General features: G+C 54.6%; 1 protein-coding gene across 1 annotated transcript; it reads right to left on the bottom strand.

Moving 5' to 3' along the window:
- Positions 1-1784: 1784 nt before the first annotated feature.
- LOC110597352 (protein spire homolog 2-like) lies at positions 1785-18467 on the bottom strand. Its single transcript, XM_078043078.1, is given in 14 exon segments — positions 1785-2177; positions 2560-2584; positions 2587-2671; positions 3252-3279; positions 6166-6233; positions 6355-6489; positions 9775-9890; positions 10806-10995; positions 11592-11758; positions 12292-12415; positions 12763-12849; positions 13650-13814; positions 13890-13970; positions 16168-18467. Coding segments are annotated over 14 exon segments (1854 nt in total). The 5' UTR covers positions 16528-18467; the 3' UTR covers positions 1785-1954.
- Between the last annotated feature and the right edge of the window lie 365 nt (positions 18468-18832).

Raw genomic sequence — 18832 nt, forward strand, 5'->3', positions numbered from 1 at the left:
GGTTGGGCTTGTATTTCAGTGGTAGCACGTAGGAGGGTGCTAAATTAATTCCCAGCACCAAAACAAACAAATAAGTACTTTGCATTTGCATCTGAACAACAGGAAAGATATTTGAGGGCACCTCAGGAATCGGCCAGACCCCACCTATCTCAGGCTCAAGGGTGTAAAAGAATAAACTCATAGGAGAGCGTGCACAGCTTACACAGGGCCACAAGGTCCAGGTGGGCCCTGCTACTGTTTGAGCTGGTGGCAGATCTTGGCATCATCTTTGTGATGCTGGTTTTGCAGGAATGCTGAATACAAGAGTTTTGGGGTCATGGCTCCCTGGCCACCAGGAGGTAAGCAGCTCTGCTCTGCCACATGCTGCGCACTATGCTGCTGCTTCACCACAGGCCCAGAGTGATGGGGCTGGACAGTGTGTGGCAGGGTTGGGACCTGAGCATGAAGCCCCAGAAGGGTAGTGTGTGAAGCTGCGAGAGAAGTTAAGAGATGCCAGGAGCATGGCTCATCTACCAATGAAAACTGCAGGCAGCAAGCAGAACCAGCCCAAGAGAGTGGCCCTCTGGACTACCGATGGCAAAGCCCAAACCCATTAGGGCCTCACCCACCCCCACAACATGCCCCAGGTGCCAGTCGTGGAGCTACAGGACTCAGTGTTTGCCTTGCTGGGTTTTGGTCTTTCTTTGGTCTGATCCTTCTGTGGTTTTCTCCTCCTCCTCCTCTTCAGAATGGAATGTTCACCCTGTACCATTGGTATACTGGACATATGTAACCAGGTCTGTTGTTTTTTTAAATAGGTACTCACAGTAAAGGTTGGCCCGAGTCTCAGAAGAATTTTGGATGTGTACCTGTGTTGCTAGGATTGAACCCATGGGATCCTAAGCACTAGGCAAGTGTTCTGTCACTAAACTATTTTATTTTGAGACGTGGCCTCACTTAGTTGCCTAGGTTGGCCTTGAACTTGCAATTGTCCAGTCTTAGGCTCCCAAATAGCAGGGATCACAGGCATGTGTGCCATACCTGCAGCATCTTGGACTTGTGAGGAATGCTCAGACTGTCGAGACCAGGGGATTCTTGGAGACCAACTGAATGCATTTTGCATGGTGGGACGGGCACCTGCCTCTGGAGACCTGGGGTGGAGGTGGGTAGGGAGTCTGGATCTCAGGCGCCCCCCAGAGGCAAGGTATTGAAGCTTTGGTTCCAGGCCGATGCTGTTATTAATAGATGGTAGGAACTTCAGGAAGTGGGGCTTCACTGGGGGACCTGTTGGGACTCGTCTCCTCTCACTCTGCTCCCTGGCCACCACGAGGTAAGCAGCTCTGCTCGGGCCACATGCTGCGCACCATGCTGCTGCTTCACCACAGGCCCAGAGTGATGGGGCCGAGCCACCACTGATTGAAACCAGGACCCAGAATAAATTGTTCCTGATTTTAAGTTGTTTGTCTCAGATATTTGTCACAGTTGTGGAAAGCTGGCTAACACACCCCCTGGGGAGAGCAGAGACAGGCAGGATGCTCTGCTCTACCTGGGAACCCAGGTGCCATATCCCAGCCTGGACATCTTCCCAGGGAGGGAAAACTGCCAGTTCTCACTCTTGAGGTGGAGACAAGAACTGGAACAGATGCCTGGAGCCCTACCACCTAGAGCCTTCTGCCCTCCCTTCTCAGTGAGAAAATCTATCCCTTCCCCTCCCTGCTCCTCCAAGGAATCCTGAAAGGAAACACCCCGGCCAGGGTCTTAGAGGGAGCCTGGCCCCAAATGAACGATGGGGCCAGGAAACCCTGTGTATAAATATATAGGCTGTGTGTTTATTATATAAAGGCATCTGGTATGTATATGTCCATGCACAGCTCAGGAGCACGGCGGGCAGCCGGGCCCAGCACTGGGAGCAGAGCCTCAGCCTGGAGCAGGCTGGAGCCAGGTCCCTTCCCAGAGGCCTGGCCACCTTGGGCCATCACTGGAAGTCAAGAGTCCTGTTGCTGGGGACGTAGAGGGACTGAGTCTGGCAGCTGCAGCGCGGCGTGGCGTTGAGAACATCCACACTTTTTCGGCTGGAGTGCACGACATGGGCCACAAAGCTGGTGCAGTCACTGCAGACATCCTTCAGGGTGCAGCCGTGGGCATAGATGTGGGGGAACTCCTCCTCCACACTTTGACACTGAGGCCCCTGCAGGGATCTGGGGCGGGTGGGGACCCAGAGAGGACTGTCAGGCTGGGGAGCCAGCAGGGCTCACACATCCTGGGGGCCCTGAAGTCCCCTAGGCTCTCCTGCTGCCTGCCCCTCCCCTTCACCACCACAAACCCACAGAGACCTGGGGAAGCAACATGCCTAGCAAAAAGCATCCCAAAAGGGCTCTGGACAGGAACTGGAGTTCTGGGTCCTGACCACCCCAGCTCAGTTTCCATCTCACCACTCTGCCTCCCCACCCCTCCAAAGCCATCTGAACTACACCTCCAGGGGGCATCCTCACAAAGGTGAGGCCAACCCCTGCTCCTGCTCCCAAGTCCCTGCAGAAGCCTGACCACCACAGACACCAGTACCCAGGCCAGGGAACACACTGGAAGATGTCTCGCCTTGGCGCCCGGTTTTGGCAGCGGGTGCCCTCTGAGGACTCTCAAAACCCAGTGTGTGGACAGGGATGTGTGCACACTTCTTAGAAGGCATCTTCATCTGCAACAGAGGGAGGCGTGGGAGGCCCCACAGGCACTTTGGCTGGATACCCAACAGGACCTCCTTCCTGTCACACCCCAACAGTGTCTTCTGCTCAATGAGAGAGGACTTCTTAGGAGTGGGAACTGTACCCCTTTATACCAGGAAGGGTGCAATGTGAGCCCTAGACACAATCGGTGTTCAACACCGGGGAGGAGGAAGTTGGCACTGTCGAGGGTGGATCGTGAGGAGGGTGTGAAAACAGGTGGGCAGAGGCCCTCCTCAGCGGGCTTGTTTCCAAGCTGAGGCCAACGGACACGATTCTGAGTGACACTGTCTGTTCACCTGGGTGCATGCTGCATGTCACTGGGCCACAAATGCAATGACAGATCTGGGGGAAGGCACTCCCAGGAAGGAGGCTTCAAGAGGGGCGACCTCCTCACATGGAGTGCTCACTGCTTCCTAAAAAGCCTAGCAGGCCTGGAAAGCGTAGGGCAGAGTCTGCCTGGAAGAAGTGATGGCAAGGTGCCTGTGGGGCTGGAGCGCTGGTCCATGCCCATCCCATCTGGGAGAGACCCTGCAGATCCTAGGAGATCCTCACCTTCGTGCTACAGGAAGTGAAGACGGCTCTGGAACAGAACAGAAGAGGCAGTGAAGAGGCCCAGGAAGGCACAACTGCCTCCAGGCCCCTGGGTCCCACCCCAGACCCTGCAACTACCCGTGCACTCTGCCTGATGCCAGGTGGCTCTGGGCTTTCACGGTTCACTCCTGGCTCTTTTTCTCCTCCTCCTGGTCTCCCACCCAGTGCCCCTCAGCCCCTCAGTTTGCTCCTGGTGCATCTGGCTGTAGTTCTTCATGCATCCATACCTGGGTGTGCCAGACCCGCCTCACTGAGAAGCACCATCTAAGCACAGGCCTCTTGCTGAGATGCTCAGTTTCCAGCATAATTGAACATGCTTGTAGTCCAATGCCCAATGTTATGGAATGGAAAGGTTTTCTTATAGAAGATTCAAACATCAGTGTTACAATTTACCCACCCACAGAGGTGATCTCTGTTAGCAATACAGCCTTCATCCTCAAAACTATTCTAGACAAATAACAAAATTATTTACACATGGAAGTGAGGTACTGTGTAAGCTATTCTATAAAGATACACCAACATCTCTTCTCCATAGTGAGAGAAATCATCCAGACTCATTTTTTAGAACAATGGGCTATGTCCTCTGGAATGAATGTCCTACATTGATTTTTCCATCAACAAACCCCTAGGTTGGGGCTGCAGACTTGGCTTAGTATTGGAGCATTTGCCTAGAATGTGCAAGCCCTTGGGTTCCATCCCTAGTACCATATTAAAAAATAATAACAGGGGCTGGGATTGTAGCTCAGTGGTAGAGCACATGCCTAGCATGTGTGAGGCACTGGGATTGATATATATAAATAAATAAAGGTCCATCAATAACTAAAAAAACATTTAAAAAAATAATAACAACAGCCAGACACAGTGATGTACACCTATAACTCCAGCAACTCGGGAGGCTGAGGTAGGAGCATCACAAGTTTGAGGCCAGCCTCGTCAGCTTAGTGAGTCTCTAAGCAACTTAGCAAGACTCTGTCTCAAAATAAAAAATAAAAAGGGCTGGGGATGCGGTTTAGAGGTAAAGGGCCCCTGGGTGCAATCCCTAGTACCAAAAACTCAACAATACATTATCATTAATTTAAAAAAAATTTTTTTTAGTTGTTGATAGATCTTCATTTTATTTCTTTCTTATATGTGGTACTGAAAATCGAACCCAGTGCCTTACACATGACAGGCAAGTACGCTACTGCTGAGCCACAGCCCCAGCCCAGTTGTCATTAATTTTGTTTTATTTTTTTATTTTTTGTTTGCCTGGCAATCTCTGATTGGATACCAAGTCATTTTTTTTTCTTGCGTATGTTTTGTTCCTTTTTATTTATTTATTTATTTTATGCGATCCTCCTGCCTCAGCCTCAGTTGCTGGGATCAGAGGTGTGCACCACCGCACTCGCTATTCCCATTCTTCAACTGTGTTCTGGGAAACAATGAAGATACTTGGAAGCAGTTTGGTCCTTTCAGGTCTTTCCATAATGACCTGTCAGGCCTGGAGAAATGCCGACTCCAGTGACTTACTCTACACCTGTGTGGCAAGACCCGCCTGCCTTTCCGCCCCATGCTCCAAAATCATGGCACTCCAGCGGTAGCTAGTGGACACCGACATGACACTTGGCCCTGAGTACCTATCACTTTCCTTTAAGTCTGCATGTGCCCCTGCCACGTGGTACTGGGAATTGAGCCTAGCAGAGCTCTACCATGGAGAGACATCTCCAGCCCTTTTCATTCACTAGGATCACAGTATGTGCCACCCTGCCTGGTTGTTCCACTGAATGTTTAGGACACAGGTAAGCGAACACTTCTGTAAAGGGCAGGACAGTGAACATCTCAGATGTGGCTAAATGAGAAATGCTTAAGTGCGTGGCTGTGGGTGTGCTCCGACTAGCTTTATTTACAGAGCCAGTGGTGAGCAGATGGGCCCAGGGGCTGCCTGCCAGGGCCTGCCTTAGGATGGATTTGTCCCTAGCTTCAGCCATCTCCTCGCACCTCTCCTCCAGCGGCTCAAGGAGACCTCTCTGGGGGCTTTCTATGCGGCTGTGCCCTGAGAACTCCGCTGCCAGTCCTCCCTCCACGCTCAGCCTTGCCTCCTGCCTGAGGAGATCCTGGCTCAGACCCCAGACCTAGATGCTTCCTGTGTGTTGCCAGTACCCTGGAAACCACCATTTCCCATTCCGCCATCTTGTTCCAGCTGGAAGGTGCCTGTGACCCCATCTGGGTTGAAGGTCAGAGCCTATTGGCTATTTATGTTTAATTTAAATAGAACTCAAAATTCCATTCCTCAGCCTACTTTTCCCCAAGACTACCATTTTCTGGTCTTTAGTCACAGGGAGGAGCACAGAGGGAGGAGACAGACCCTCACATGTGTCCTCCGGGCCTCGAGAAGCCAAGGAGATGCTGCTTCAGCACATACGTGCAGATCTACAGGAAGGCTGGCGCTGCTACTGAGAAGAAAGGCCCACAGAGTTTCTAGGCCACCAGGAGGGTCCAGGGTTAACCCACCTGTCCACAGAGCCACCACGAACAAGCAAGTCAAGGGCAGACTCCTGCCCAGAGGGCCCCTGTGTGTCTGGCTAAGAGCCCAGGCAGCTTCCCACAACCCATGAAGGAAATCGATGCCCAAGAGACAAGTCCCTATTTCCACTGAAGCCCCTGCCTGCTCTGCCCAGGAAGCCCACTGTGGGAATCCATGGGGGGAGGCTGAGTTCCACAAATCCACCCCTAATAGATGCAAAGAAAAAAATACCTCCTCAGTGGCACTGACCAATCCCAAGGACTCAACAGCCACGGCAGGTGACAGAACATCCCACCATCACGTGGGTTGCCCACCGCAGGCCCACTCCTCTTCCTCCTTGTTAATTGGTAGCCAGGTGCACTGAAGGCTCACCTCTTGCAGAAGAGACAGGTGGGTGGCCAGGAGAAGAGTGGGAACTTGGCTTGGCAGTAGCAGCAGATCTGTGAGGGAAGGCACGCTGGGGCTCAGCTGTGTTCATGGCCCACCAAGGTCCTGCCCACACTGGCCTGCCCCTGACCTCCTATCAGGAGAGATCCGCCTTTAGCTGTCCCCAGGCCCTACCTTCCCCCTCTTCAGGCTGCTGAAGAGCTCCTGGTCCTGGGTGAACTTCTCCATCTTGGCCTTCACCAGCACTCGACGCACACCCACCACCTCCTCCACAGTCAGGGCCAGGCTCTCCACGGGGTGGTGGAACTCCTGCACAGAAGGTCCTGCTCACGAAGCCCAAGAGCAGGACCCCACCAGCTGCATCCCTTCCCTGGGGCCAAGCACTCTGTGGCTTTCTGAAGTCAGACAGCTCCCGCCTTCTCTGAGGAGGCTTTGCTGCAGCAAGACTCCCCTGCTGGCTCTCCAGCTCCCGGTCCCCACCCTTGGCTGCCCGTGCTCCCCAGCTCCCCAGCTGCCTGAAAACACACACCCTGGGCTGATCCACATCACCAGAGGACAGGCTGTGGTGCACGCCTATCATCCCAGAGACTTGGGAGGCTGAGGCAGGAGGATTACAAGTTCAAAGCCAGCCTCAGGCAGAGAGAGGCGCTAAGCAACTCAGCCCTATCTCTAAATAAAATACAAAATATGGCTGAGGATGTGACTCAGTGGTCCAGTGCCCCTGAATTCAACCCCAGGTACCCCTCTCCCCCCAAAAGACTGCCAGAGTCCATTTCAAATTTTCCTCCCCTTGGAAGTCTCCAAACTGAGCTCTCTTTCCTCTCCACTGACCACACAGTAGGTGCCCTGTCCATACAGCATGGCACGGAGTCAGCCTGGTGCTACCTCCCAGTGCTCAGCACGGAACTCATTGTGGACCTCACTGAGCTTCACTCCTCTGTCCATGGGGTGGATTTCAGCTCCTCTGAGGTAACATATATAAAGCCCATAGCCCGGTGCTGGGCACACAGAGCTCAAAAGGCCAGCTGTGTTCCCAGGGCCCAGCCTGTGAGTGCCAGAGACAGAGCTGGGAGGGCGTCCTGTCTGGGTCTTCAGTAGGCCGTCCGTATGGGGCTTCGTGGCAGGGGAGAGGATCTAGACCCTGCTTTCTTCTCCACTTGGCCTAGAGCCTCTGGCTTTGGGTCCAGGCTCTGTGCCCATTGCCATGGCCAGGAGTTCTGCTGTCAGGTCAACCATGGCCTGCAGGCAGGGGAGGCACCGTGTGTGCCAGAGCAAGCCTGGCAGCCACCAGCTCTGATTTTGATAGTCAAACTTTTCAGAAGCACTTCCAGAATATTAAAGCTGAATTTTAAAACATGTTTCTGATTCCTGGACCCAGAAGTGGTTCTCAATTCTTCTCCCCTTGGGAACAGGCTGGATTTGGTGACTCACGCGCAATGAATAGTGGAAGCATGGCTGAGACCTGATTGTCAAATACACTGCAGCTTTCACCTGGCCCTCTCCTGGTCCACTTGCTTGGGGGACGCAGCCACATGTGGTGAGGATGTTCAGTGGTCCCCAAGGCTCTGAGTGGCATACCCCTAGCATGAGAGAAGCTGTCTGGGCAGCAGCTCCTGCAGCCCCCAGACAGCCTTCAAATGACACTGCAGCCCCTGCTGATAACCCAACTGCAAGCTTGGAAGACACAGCCAGGGCCCTGATGGGCTGCTTCAGGATCTGACATTCAGAAGCTTTAAGGAATAACAAATATTGATTTTTTTCTCTTTTTTTTGGAGGGGGGGGCATACTAGGGATTGAACCCAGGAATGCTCTACCACTGAACTACATCCTAGCCCTTTTTTTTAATTTTTATTTTTACTTTTGGTGGGGATACCAGGGATTGAATTCAGGGGCACTGGACCACTGAGCCACATCCCCAGCCCTATTTTGTATTTTATTTAGAGACAGGGTCTCACTGAGTTGCTTAGTGCCTCACCATTGCTGAGGATGGCTTTGAGCTCACGATCCTCCTGTCTCAGCCTCCCTAGTTGCTGGAATTACAGGTATGCACTACTGTGCCTTTTTTATTAAAATATAATATATATATGTTTATTTTTAATATTATATATATATATATATATATATATATATATGGCATTGAAATCAGATATGCCTAACCACTGAGTCACATCCCCAGCTCTTTTTATGTTTTACTTTGAGACAAGGTCTTGCTAAGATGCTTATGGCTTCATTAAATTGCTGAGGCTGGCCTTGAATTTGTGACCCTCTTGTCTCAGCCTTCTGAGTTGATGGGATTACAGGTATGTGCACTTCATCTAGGCTGGCCTTGAACTGTGGTCCTCCTGCCTCACCTGGGATTACAGGTGTAGCCCTCACACTTGACAATAAATGTTAATTTTTTATACCTTTATTTTGTTTATTTGTTTTTATGTGGTGCTGAGGATTGAACCCAGGGCCTCACATGTGCTAGACAAGCTCTCTACTGCTGAGCCACAACCCAGCCCATAATTTTTTTAAATATTCATTTTTTAGTTGTAGGTAGACAAACAATCTTTATTTCATTTTTCTGTGGTACTGAGGATCAAATCCAGTGCCTTATGTGTGCTAGACAAGTACTCTACCACTGAGCCACAACCCCAGCCCCTAAATGTTAATTTTTAAAAAGCCAAATGGGGATAACTGTTTGGGGAGTAGGGTACTAGAGATCGAACCCAGGGCCTTGCACATGCTAAGTCACGCCGACCCGTTTATTGATTTATTTGTTTGTTTATTTTAAAAAATTTTGGTACCAGGAATTGAACCCCATGCTCTTAGCCTCCCTAGTTGAGGGAATCACATCCCCAGCCCTTTTTACTTTTTATTTTGAGACAGTCTCACTAAGTTGCTAAGACTGGCTTTGACTTGCAATCCTCCTGCCTCAGCCTCCCATGGCTGGAGTTAGGGGCCTGTGCAGCTTGAGAAGGAATGTTAATGCAGGAACAGTAACTAACCCTGAAGGGACAAGGGTCACCGTCCAGTTAAAATCAACAGCACTGCCTTCCTTTCACACAGAACACTTTTCAAAGCATTTCCACACCCATTCTCAGAGGGGTGTCTTGCTGCCAACCACACCCAGCAACCCTCCACCTGCCTGAGTGCCTCTGAAGCTCCGTTCATTCCTGTCACCTCGCTTGATAGAATCATATGTTGACAGGTCTGGGGCGGGGGCCTCAGAACAGGTGTAGGCAGAATCTCTGCACCACCCTGCATCAGACTTGGTCTCTGCTGATAGACCGAGAACCAGGAAAATCTTGGCCAGGTGAGGGTCTCATCTCTCAGCATGTATGTTACACAGAAGGCCCAGGATGCAGCCTTCAGGGCTTACAGCTGCCTCAACTCACACACTCCACCCTTGGGGTCACAGTGCCAATGTGCTCCAGCAGGGGGCAGCAAAGACCAGTGTCCCAGACAGCACCAGCAGCACAACCTGAGGCTTCGGGGACAAGGCCAGACCCAGCCAGACCCCAGGATTGGAGCCTGGGTCTCCCTAGCACCAGCTGGTGCTCAGACATCATAAAGATTCACTCAAGAGGTCCCCACAGGACCATCACTCACCAACCACAGGTGCCTGGTATCTGGTGCAGAAGCCTCAAGTCTGTCTGCTGAGCTCAGGCTGCTGAGCTGGGAGGAGCTGGGATCCGGCTGGTATTGGACACTCACAGGACAGGAACCTGAAAGAACACAGGCCTATGAGGGTCACCTGGTGGAGTGCTGGTTGGAGGGCTGTGAGTGAAGGGGGTGGTGTGTGCCTCTGTGGGCTAGGATGATCGAGTCAAGTAGAAAGCATGTCCCCCTTGTGGGAACCTGTACCAGGGTCCATGCTCTTCAGAGGCCACATGGGACCCTGAAGGGTCCTTCTACTGAGCCCCATGACAAGCCAGCATTAAGCCCCCGTGGTGCAGCAGGCAGTCTGAGAACTGGCAGGCACACACCAGGAGGGTCCCCTTCCCACATGTATGCTGGAGGCTCCAGGGCAGGGGAAAAGGGACAACTGGCCCAGGGAGAGACCTGGGCAGCACATGGTGTAGAAAGGCCTGGCCCAGCCTCCGACCCGGAAATTGAATCATCAGGACCAATGGGTTGTCCTGAGAGTGGCCAGAAGGCTGCAGGGCTGCTCAGGGGACCATGCAGGCCACCAAGAGGCCAGCCATCCCTGGGGGCTGACAACCCACTACCTGACAGCTCTCAGAAGAACTAACCCTGCCTGGCCGCAAGCATCAGCCGATGCTCTGTGTACTCCAGCGGGAAAGGAACCTGTGGAAAGACCCACATGCCTCCGAGGGACTCCTGCTTCTGTCCACAGAGAGGACTGTGAGCTGGCTGGTGTCTGGCCAGGCAGCTTCCCTGCTGTGTGTCAGCTGCCTTGAGATATAGTGAGGCTGGAGAATCAAGTTCTTGAGGAAATGTTTTATAGTAAATGAAAATGTCCTCAAGTGAGAAAGGGGGTGTCAATGGGAGACTGAAGGTCTTATTGCAAGCAGCAGCTCCTGTACCCTCGGGAGCTACCTGCTCAGGACGGCCTGGGCCTGAGCTGCCCTGGGCAGATCTGAGGGAAAGGTCAGGCAGGAGGTGGGAGCAGCACTTGCCCTGGTCTCGGGTGCTGGGTTTCCAGGTGTGCATGCTGCCTGCTCGGAGCTGGGGTGGCTCCGTCCCTCCTGGGGGCTGTGTGGCTGGCTGCAGGCCAGAGGCCATTTCACTCCGGAGCTGGGCCAGGTCATGCTCCGAAAAAGAGCGGTCCCGTTTCAGTGCCACCTCCCCACAGGGCGACTCTTCTTCCTGCAGACACGTCAGATAGAGCCCTGCCCTTGCCACGATGCTCCCAGTGCCCTGCCCATCCCTGATCGAAGCACCAGACCCAGGGGTGCTATGAGGTCCACAGACACCCTAGGCTGCCCTCTGCCCACTGCTGGGCTGCTATGATAAATAGCATCTACTAGAAAGTTCATAGCAAATGCCTTAAAAACCCAACCCTCCCCTGAGGTCTTTGGAAAATCCCGGAGAGATGTACAGGAGAAAGCTGAGCCCACCAAGAGGACCACCACAGGAGTCATCTCCTGTCCTCTTGGGAAGGGGAGGGCTGTGGTCAGAGGGCAGCAAGAGTGACAGCTTTTCTTATCAACCAGGGACTGATTAGCCTTCTGGGCCCAGATGATGGGTCACATCTATTCTCAGCTTTTTTTTTTTTTTTGCTGTGGGAAGAAGTGGCCCCAGGCCACTGTCCCAGCATCCCAAAGTTACTTCTGAGCTGCCAAGATGGGATAAGGGCCCTAAGACCCCTGCCACCCCTGGCCAGTAGCCCTGGCAGTAGATGCCCCACCCAGCTGAGCACTGTGGCCCCCCTCTGGTCCTCAGGAGTCTCTGTGGGCTCTGACCTCAGATGTGGTCATCTCCATCTCAGCCAAGGTGGGTGCCTTGAGCAGGACTCGGGGTTGCGAGCGCTGCACACTGCTCCCAGCATCGGGAATGGACATGTTGATGCAAGAAGTGGACTTGACATCGCCAGAACAGGCACTGAGGATACAGGGCAGAGAGCCGAACCCTGAGAGGCAGGAGGCCACGCAGGTGGGACATGAGTGGGGAGGAGACGCACAGGACCCGTGCGGCCAGCCTGGTAGACAGGGATTGGCTTAGTTCCCTACTTTACAGAATGGGAGCCTGAGGGCTAGTCAGTCACTAACAAATTGGACACCCAACCCGAGGGACAGTGCAGGCTAGCCTCTCAGAGACAGAGAACAAGGACTGCAGATGGTCTCCACTCTGACCGGGAAGATCAGGTCTCAGACATCTGAATAAATGCCTGAATTTCCCAGACCCCAAAACTTCGGTTTAATTTTGTTTTCCGCCTAATTGTTGAAATTTATCATAGCAAAAAGTACAAAGTCAGGTCAAAACCCAGAGTAAAGTCAGGGCACTTTGAACTTCACAAGGCCAGACTACAAACTGGGACGTCCTCTGCCCAGGAGCTCGTGGAGCGGACACCGACTCCTGATTTGTGGCGTAACCAGGGGAAGTGGGGGACTTCATCCAGGGCCTCCTGGGGTCTCTTCTCCCATCACCCCTCCTCTTGCTCACCACGGGTGCCCAAGCACTGGTCCCCCACAGGGCGCAGCCTCCGCTCCTGCTTGATCTCTTCCAGGATCTTCTCATGCAGGGTCCTCTGCTTCTGTGGCAAGGGGCGCAGCCTTCTCTCCGAGACCTGCAAAGAGGATGAATCACAAGGTAGGAGGGACTTAGACAGTGACAGGGGCTGCTCAGGAGTGGGGAGATACTCAAGGTTCACAGGACACAGGGCGCTAACTCTTGGCTCTCCAGGAAGGAGTGCTACCCAAAAGAGCTCTGCCTGCCACAGGCATGGGGGGAGGTGACCAGCACCATCCTTCTAGAAGGACGGAGGCCCGGGGCCCATGCCCAACCTTCCAGCCAAGAGACAGGGAGCAGAGCCCACCCCATGGTTAGGCAGATGTATGCTCAGGGCCCCCCTGCAGGAGAGACACAGGACAGCACCAGGGCTGGAACGCCCTGCAGGAGGCACAGCATGGGCACCTGCTTCAGCGGAGGCCGGGAGCAGATGAAGTCCAGGATAAGCTCATGTGCATCCTTCTTCACTCGTGGGGGGATGTCCCCATCGACCTGCCGCAAAGAAGCCCCAGCTCAGACCGGGGCTGACCTGAGTTCATAGGGGTTGTCTGATGGTGACTGGGAGGGCTCACTCAGCCCCTGACACAGCCTGGCCTTCATTTCTGACCTGCCTCTGATGGCATCGGCTCCCTGGGACCAAGCTGTCTCTAGGACAGGTACACGGCAGGTAGTCAGCTACCACCTCCAGTACTCACACCTCTAAGCCCAGCCATTTGATCTCTCTCTACCTTGGATTCTTCTAGAAAGAAGCTTGCTAGTACCCACCTCAAAGGGTTGTCACGGGAATGAATGAACCTGTTCATTTAAAATTCTAAGAGTAGCTGGGAGCTGTGGTACACGCCTGTAATTCCAGAAGCTAGGGAGGCTGAAGCAGGAGGATCACAAGTTCAAAGTCAGCCCTGCAACTTAGTGAGGCCCTAAGCAATTTAGCGGGACTCTCAAAATAAATGAATGAATGAATGAATGAATAAATAAATAAATAAATGGTGCTGGGGATGTGGCTCAGCAGTAAAATTAATGATAATCATAAAATTCCAAGAGTGGCATCAGCCCACACCAGGGCTGCTGGGTGCTCCTTAGGTGGAATAGCCCTGCAGCCTCAGTTCCAGGCCTCCAGGGCAATCTCCATATTCCCCATCTTCTTTGTCAAACTGTGTCCCCAACACAACATTGAGCTGTGGGGCCCAAGGGCCACACCTGCCTTATTCATGATCTGTGTGCAGTAAGGGGTTCAGTGTTCAGCCTAAGAAGCCAGGGCCTCCAGCAGAGGTGGGCAGGAGCTCGGCGCTCACCATGACCTTGCGCAGCTGGTAGTTCCTGGTGCGAATGTCCTGCATCAGCATCTCGAAGGGGGTGAGCTGGAACTCGGTGGGCAGGGGGTTGAACTCTTGCTCCTGTACCTTCTTGAGCTTCACCCCATGGCGCAGCTCCCGCATGAGCTGGACCCACAGCCGGGCCTGCCCCAGAGACAGACAGGGTCCTCAGCCTGTGCAGCCTCCTGGCACAGCCCTGGAGTGACTCTCCTGTCTTACCCAGTCAGTGTGTCCCAGGTTGTCCAGCTCCACCAGCGGCTTCTCCACCTGAGGCTCATCCTTCCCCAGCTTCTGTAGCATCTGAGACCACACATCTGGTTAGTCCAGAGAAGGTGGGAGGTGGCAGACATGGGACATGGGCTTCCTCACCACACGGCTACTGCTAACCAGCTGAAAGGGGGCCTGTGGAGTCCTGGCCCAGGTTGTGGGGCTTGGGAAGATGTCTGGGAGAACCACGCTCTCCACCTCGGAACCAGACAGGTACCTGTCCGTCAGCTCTAGGTGGCTCCTTCTGGGCAGGGGCTGGTGAGAATCTAGTACCCATGTGGCACCTCCTCCCGTCTCATCCACATAACCCAGGGAGGTGTGGCAGGGGTGGGAGCCCAGATCTCAGTGCACACAACACCTCCTCAGGGGCACCTTGGCCAGCTATGGCCCACGCATTCTCCTGAGACATTCACAGCTGCTCCTCCACCATGATCCCTACAGGAGGCCACATGGAACCCAGCACCTCAGAATCTGCAGCTGGACCTGCCGCAACATGGCACAGGCTAGGTCCTCAAACTGTTTGAGCAGATGGTGGTGGGTGCAGGCCAGTGTGGTTGCCAGCAGGTATGGGGGGGGATCATTCCCAAACCAGGAAAAATGCCAACATCATGGTGAGGGCCAGGAAACATCCTGGCATTAGGGACTGTCAGGTGACTATTCTGGAGTGAGAATTTGGGGAAGGCTGCTGGACTAGCTGCCTTGGTTGCCCTGCATCTCAGTGGCAGCCTGACTACTCTGACTCCCCTGTCCTGGAGAAGCATCTGCCCTTCAGCCCACAGCCACTCTTGACCAAGACAGAACCGGTTACCCTGGCTGCACCCCAAACTACTTGCCAAATTGCTCTGAGACACTCTAGGAAGTACTGCCAGCTCAGAGAAGCACAAGGCATGCCATTCTAATAGCAGTCCCCAGGTGGGACCTGGCCAGCCCAGTGGCACAGGGCAGGAGGGTGGCTCTCCCATCCTGAGCAGGCTGCTTCTCTCCAAAATGCCCGCCTAGAATAGCACAGCTGCACCCCACCGAGGGACCTGTCTCTGTGCCCCCTACCACCAGTTCCCTGAACTTCAGGCCAATGGCTCGACGTCCAGAGCTGTGTGTTCCTGCTGAAACAGGAGCCTTGCTGTCTGGGTGAGAAACTGAGCAACAAGACACAGGCTAAGTTCAAGGAAGGAGGAAAGCATCAGGACCACCAACTGTCTGTGGAGTCACCGGAGAACACCCCTAGGATGTCAAGGAAGAGCTGGAGAGAAGGTGGGATGACCACAGGAACTGGGCACGGGCTGGTAACCTCCCCATCTTGGCATGTGAGAGCTGCAGGGGAGGCTGGCAGCTCCAGCCTTTTCTTAGGACCCAAGGGTCAGTGAAGCTGCCAAGAACCCCTCTGTATTAGAAGGAAAGAGCACCCAAAAAGGTGAGGGTGGAGTCAGGGACTATACCAGGTAACTCCCAAAATACCTTCCAATACCTAAGCAAAGGAGTGCAGCCAATCTCTCTGACCTCTCCAGGTACCCCTCTCTCCTCTGTGGAAAGCTGATGGGCCCAGGGTCCCTGCACTTAGGACACTGCCAAACAAACCCATAAGCTCCATTTGAACAGCACCAACTCCTCCAGGAGGGGCTGAGAGCTGGGAGAGCAGACTGCACACCATCCCTGAGGTCCAGGGGGATCAGGACAGCCCCAGAGGAGAACTGTGGCTTGGGAGCCCAGGGAGACCAGCCCTGCCCTATACTGGCTCTGCAGCTCCCGGCAAGGATCCAGCCTCCCAGAGCCTACATCTGCCCACCTGCAAAACGGGTCTAACCTTAGAGGGGTACCTGGAGAGCAAGGCCAGGCACAGCATGTACCCACAGGTACCTTCACGGAACTGCCCACCCACCCCCTTGAAGGGTCTGTGTGGTTCTGAGAGGTGGGAAGGGGCTGCCATTGGCATTGTCTTCAGAAGAAACTGGGACCTGGGGAGCAGGTGGGGGCAGCAAGCAGGACTCCCTCACAGAATCATGACAGCTGGCTTAAGGCAGCAGGAACGAGGCTCGGGCAGAGGCTAGGAGCCAGTTGCTGCCTCCCTAGGCCTTGGTCCCCTTCTCCAAAATGTATGAGGCTTCAGCACACAGCCCAGAGCAGCTGGGGCACTCCAACCCGAGGGGCAAGGTACCCACTAGTGACTCACCAGATCCCCTTCGGGTCTGGCCATCCGCGGGCCCCACCTTCAGCACTGTGTTCCCAAGCTCACCTCCTTGGCCTCCAGCACCCTGGCTAGGAAGGCCTGGAGCTCCAGCATCTCCACAAAGAGAGAACGGCACACAGCCTGGTAGTGGGCCTGCGCACCCCGAGGGTCAGTCAGCTGCACCACGCACAGCCGCATGGCCTGGGAGAAGGTGCGCAGGGCCCGGGGGCCACCGTCTGCAACCTCCTCCTCCTCCTCTGGACCCCCGTAGCCCTCTTCTGCTGCCCCACAGCCACTGTCCTCGCAGTCGCTGTTGGCCATGAGGTTGATGAGCTGCTCCAGCTGTGGACTGAGCTCGAGCTCCTCGCTCTCGTACAGGCCCCAGTCCAGTGTGCGGTATATGGCAAAGCCCAGCAACTGCAGCATCTGCAGGACAAAGAGGGGTTGGCGGCAGGCGGCAGGGAACAGTGCAGGGCGCCCCAGAGCTGGGCAGGCTGCCAGCCCCTTCACAGGCGGGGAGTGGCCAGGCCCAGTGACAGGCCAGGAGGGAGGAGCCAATGGCCCACTGAGCGGATACACCAGGTGCAACACGGTGAGGTGCGTGACTGAAGGGACTGCCTGCGGCACACCACTTTGCAGAACAGCTTGGCCCCTCGCAATCCAACAGACGTGGGACCAGTGCCTCAGCAGCTCTCTCCAGGTGCTGAACTGATGGGTCCCCAGCGCTGCCACTGGAATGTTCTCCAGCTGAGAGTGAGACCGCACTCGGGACACTCACAGGGAATGCTACCACACAGCAAAGAGGAACCAACACGCACTCCTACGTGCTGATCCAAGGGATAGGATTGGCAGAGAGCCTTCAGGACACACCGTCCCTTCCAGGAGCCTCGGGGAGCTGAGCCTGATCAGATGCAGAGGGTCAGGGGCTCCCCACAGGCATCCTCACTGGGGTGCCACTGAGAGGGGTGGAACTTCCAGAGGTTCCACTGCAAGGTCTTCTGCTGGAGTGGGCCCTCGGAGAGAGAGTGCAGCCCAGCCCTTCCCTCCTCTGCCCTGTGCTCCCACCATGAAGTCCTGAGCCACACTGGCCCAAAGCTGCAGGGCCAACTGCCATGGACAGAAACTTGGACACTGTGAGCCAAGATGAACCTTTCCAGGTACTTGAGTCTCAGAGGCGGAAAGCTGGCTGACCCCAAGCCAGACATAGTGAAGTCTGACCTAAAAAGTCATAACACTGGAGTGGGTGGTGGGTGAGATGAGGAGATCACCAGGCAGGGTGGGTGCGTGGGTGGGACCCAGTGCCGTGGCACCCAGTGAACCACGCACCCTGGGCTGTTCTGCCTGCTTTGGATAAGATTGAGGCTCTCTGAGTTCTTCACCTATTGGTTCGGTTTGGTTTGTGGCACTGGGTCTGAACCCAGGCCTCCAGCATGCTAGGCCAGCACTCCACCTCGGCTACACCCCTGCCCACAGGAAGTGTTTGTTGTTTGTTTTTTAAGCTCATTTTTAAAATCCGAGAGGTCTCTTGGTGGAGGCCTCTGGGCTCAGCGCCTCTCGGCAGGGAACCCTTTTTCCACAGTCTGCGTTTAGGGGCCTGGGGACCAGAGGTCTGTGGAAGAGGAGCGGGTCCTGACACTGCTGCACGGGGACTGCCCTGCCCTGCACAAGGTCCTTGCTCAGCATCTGGAAGGCCATCCTCAGTAACAGCCGCCATTTTAAGAGAAAAGTTTTGCTTTCCTGCCCCAGGACCTTCCTGAGAAAGGCTCACCACTCCTCACACCAAACCTCATGCCAACCCTCATCAGGGCCACCCGGCTCTGGTTCCCGAGCCTTCCCCCTGAAAGTCCCAGGACCCCAGCCCATTTGCCCTCCCCCATCGAGATGGCCGTTATCTGTCAGCTCTAACAAGTGAACTCTCGTGTCTCCCAGCCTGGCTCAGACTTTCATCCCTGGCTTACCCTCTCTCCTCCCCTCGCCCTGGCCCACGGGCTCCCTTGGAGGGCTGGGTGTGCTCCCAGCACTGTGACAGGCCACAGCTCTGCTGAATGCAGTGGACAGCAGGGCCATCCCAGCCTCAGCCTCAAGGTGGCCCACCTTCTTCCCTGGACGCATCACTTCCCCAGGGAGTCCGTGTCTGACTCCTGCTGAAACTCGCTTCCATCAGGTAAGTGTAGAAACCCATGGTCCCAAGTCTAGCTCCCCCTTCCCTCTGGTGACTCCTCAGACCTTTCTCCAAAGACGATCTTCTCTGTGACATCTCCTGGTGACCTGCACGGGATCTTCAGAGGTACTGACTTTGCAGATATCTGGCCCACCGGTGATTTGGGGTGGGTGGGGAAGGACTGGCAAATCATCCCAGTTCCATGTTCAGAAGATGGCAAGAGTCCCATAATTGAGGCCAGCATCTGTCTTCTTCAGAAGAGTGAAGGAGGAGACTTCTGATCCCCAACTAGGCATGGCCATCACCCCTTGCCAGCCTGAAGCAGCCACAGAAGACCGATGTTTAGCCAGGCTTGGTGCACATGTTTGAATCCCAGCAGCTAGGAGGCTGAGGCAGGAGGATCACAAGTTCAAGGCCAGCCTCAGCAACGTAGTGAGACCCTGTCTCAAAATGAAAAAAAACAAAATGGGCTGGGGGTGTAGCCAGTGGTGAAGTGCCCTTAGGTCAGATCTCCAGTGCCAATGGAGAGGAAGAAAGATTATCACCTCTCACAGCCCTTAAGACTAAGGG

The sequence above is a fragment of the Ictidomys tridecemlineatus genome, chromosome 3 (assembly GCF_052094955.1).
Source record: "Ictidomys tridecemlineatus isolate mIctTri1 chromosome 3, mIctTri1.hap1, whole genome shotgun sequence".
Taxonomy (NCBI): Eukaryota; Metazoa; Chordata; class Mammalia; order Rodentia; family Sciuridae; genus Ictidomys; species Ictidomys tridecemlineatus.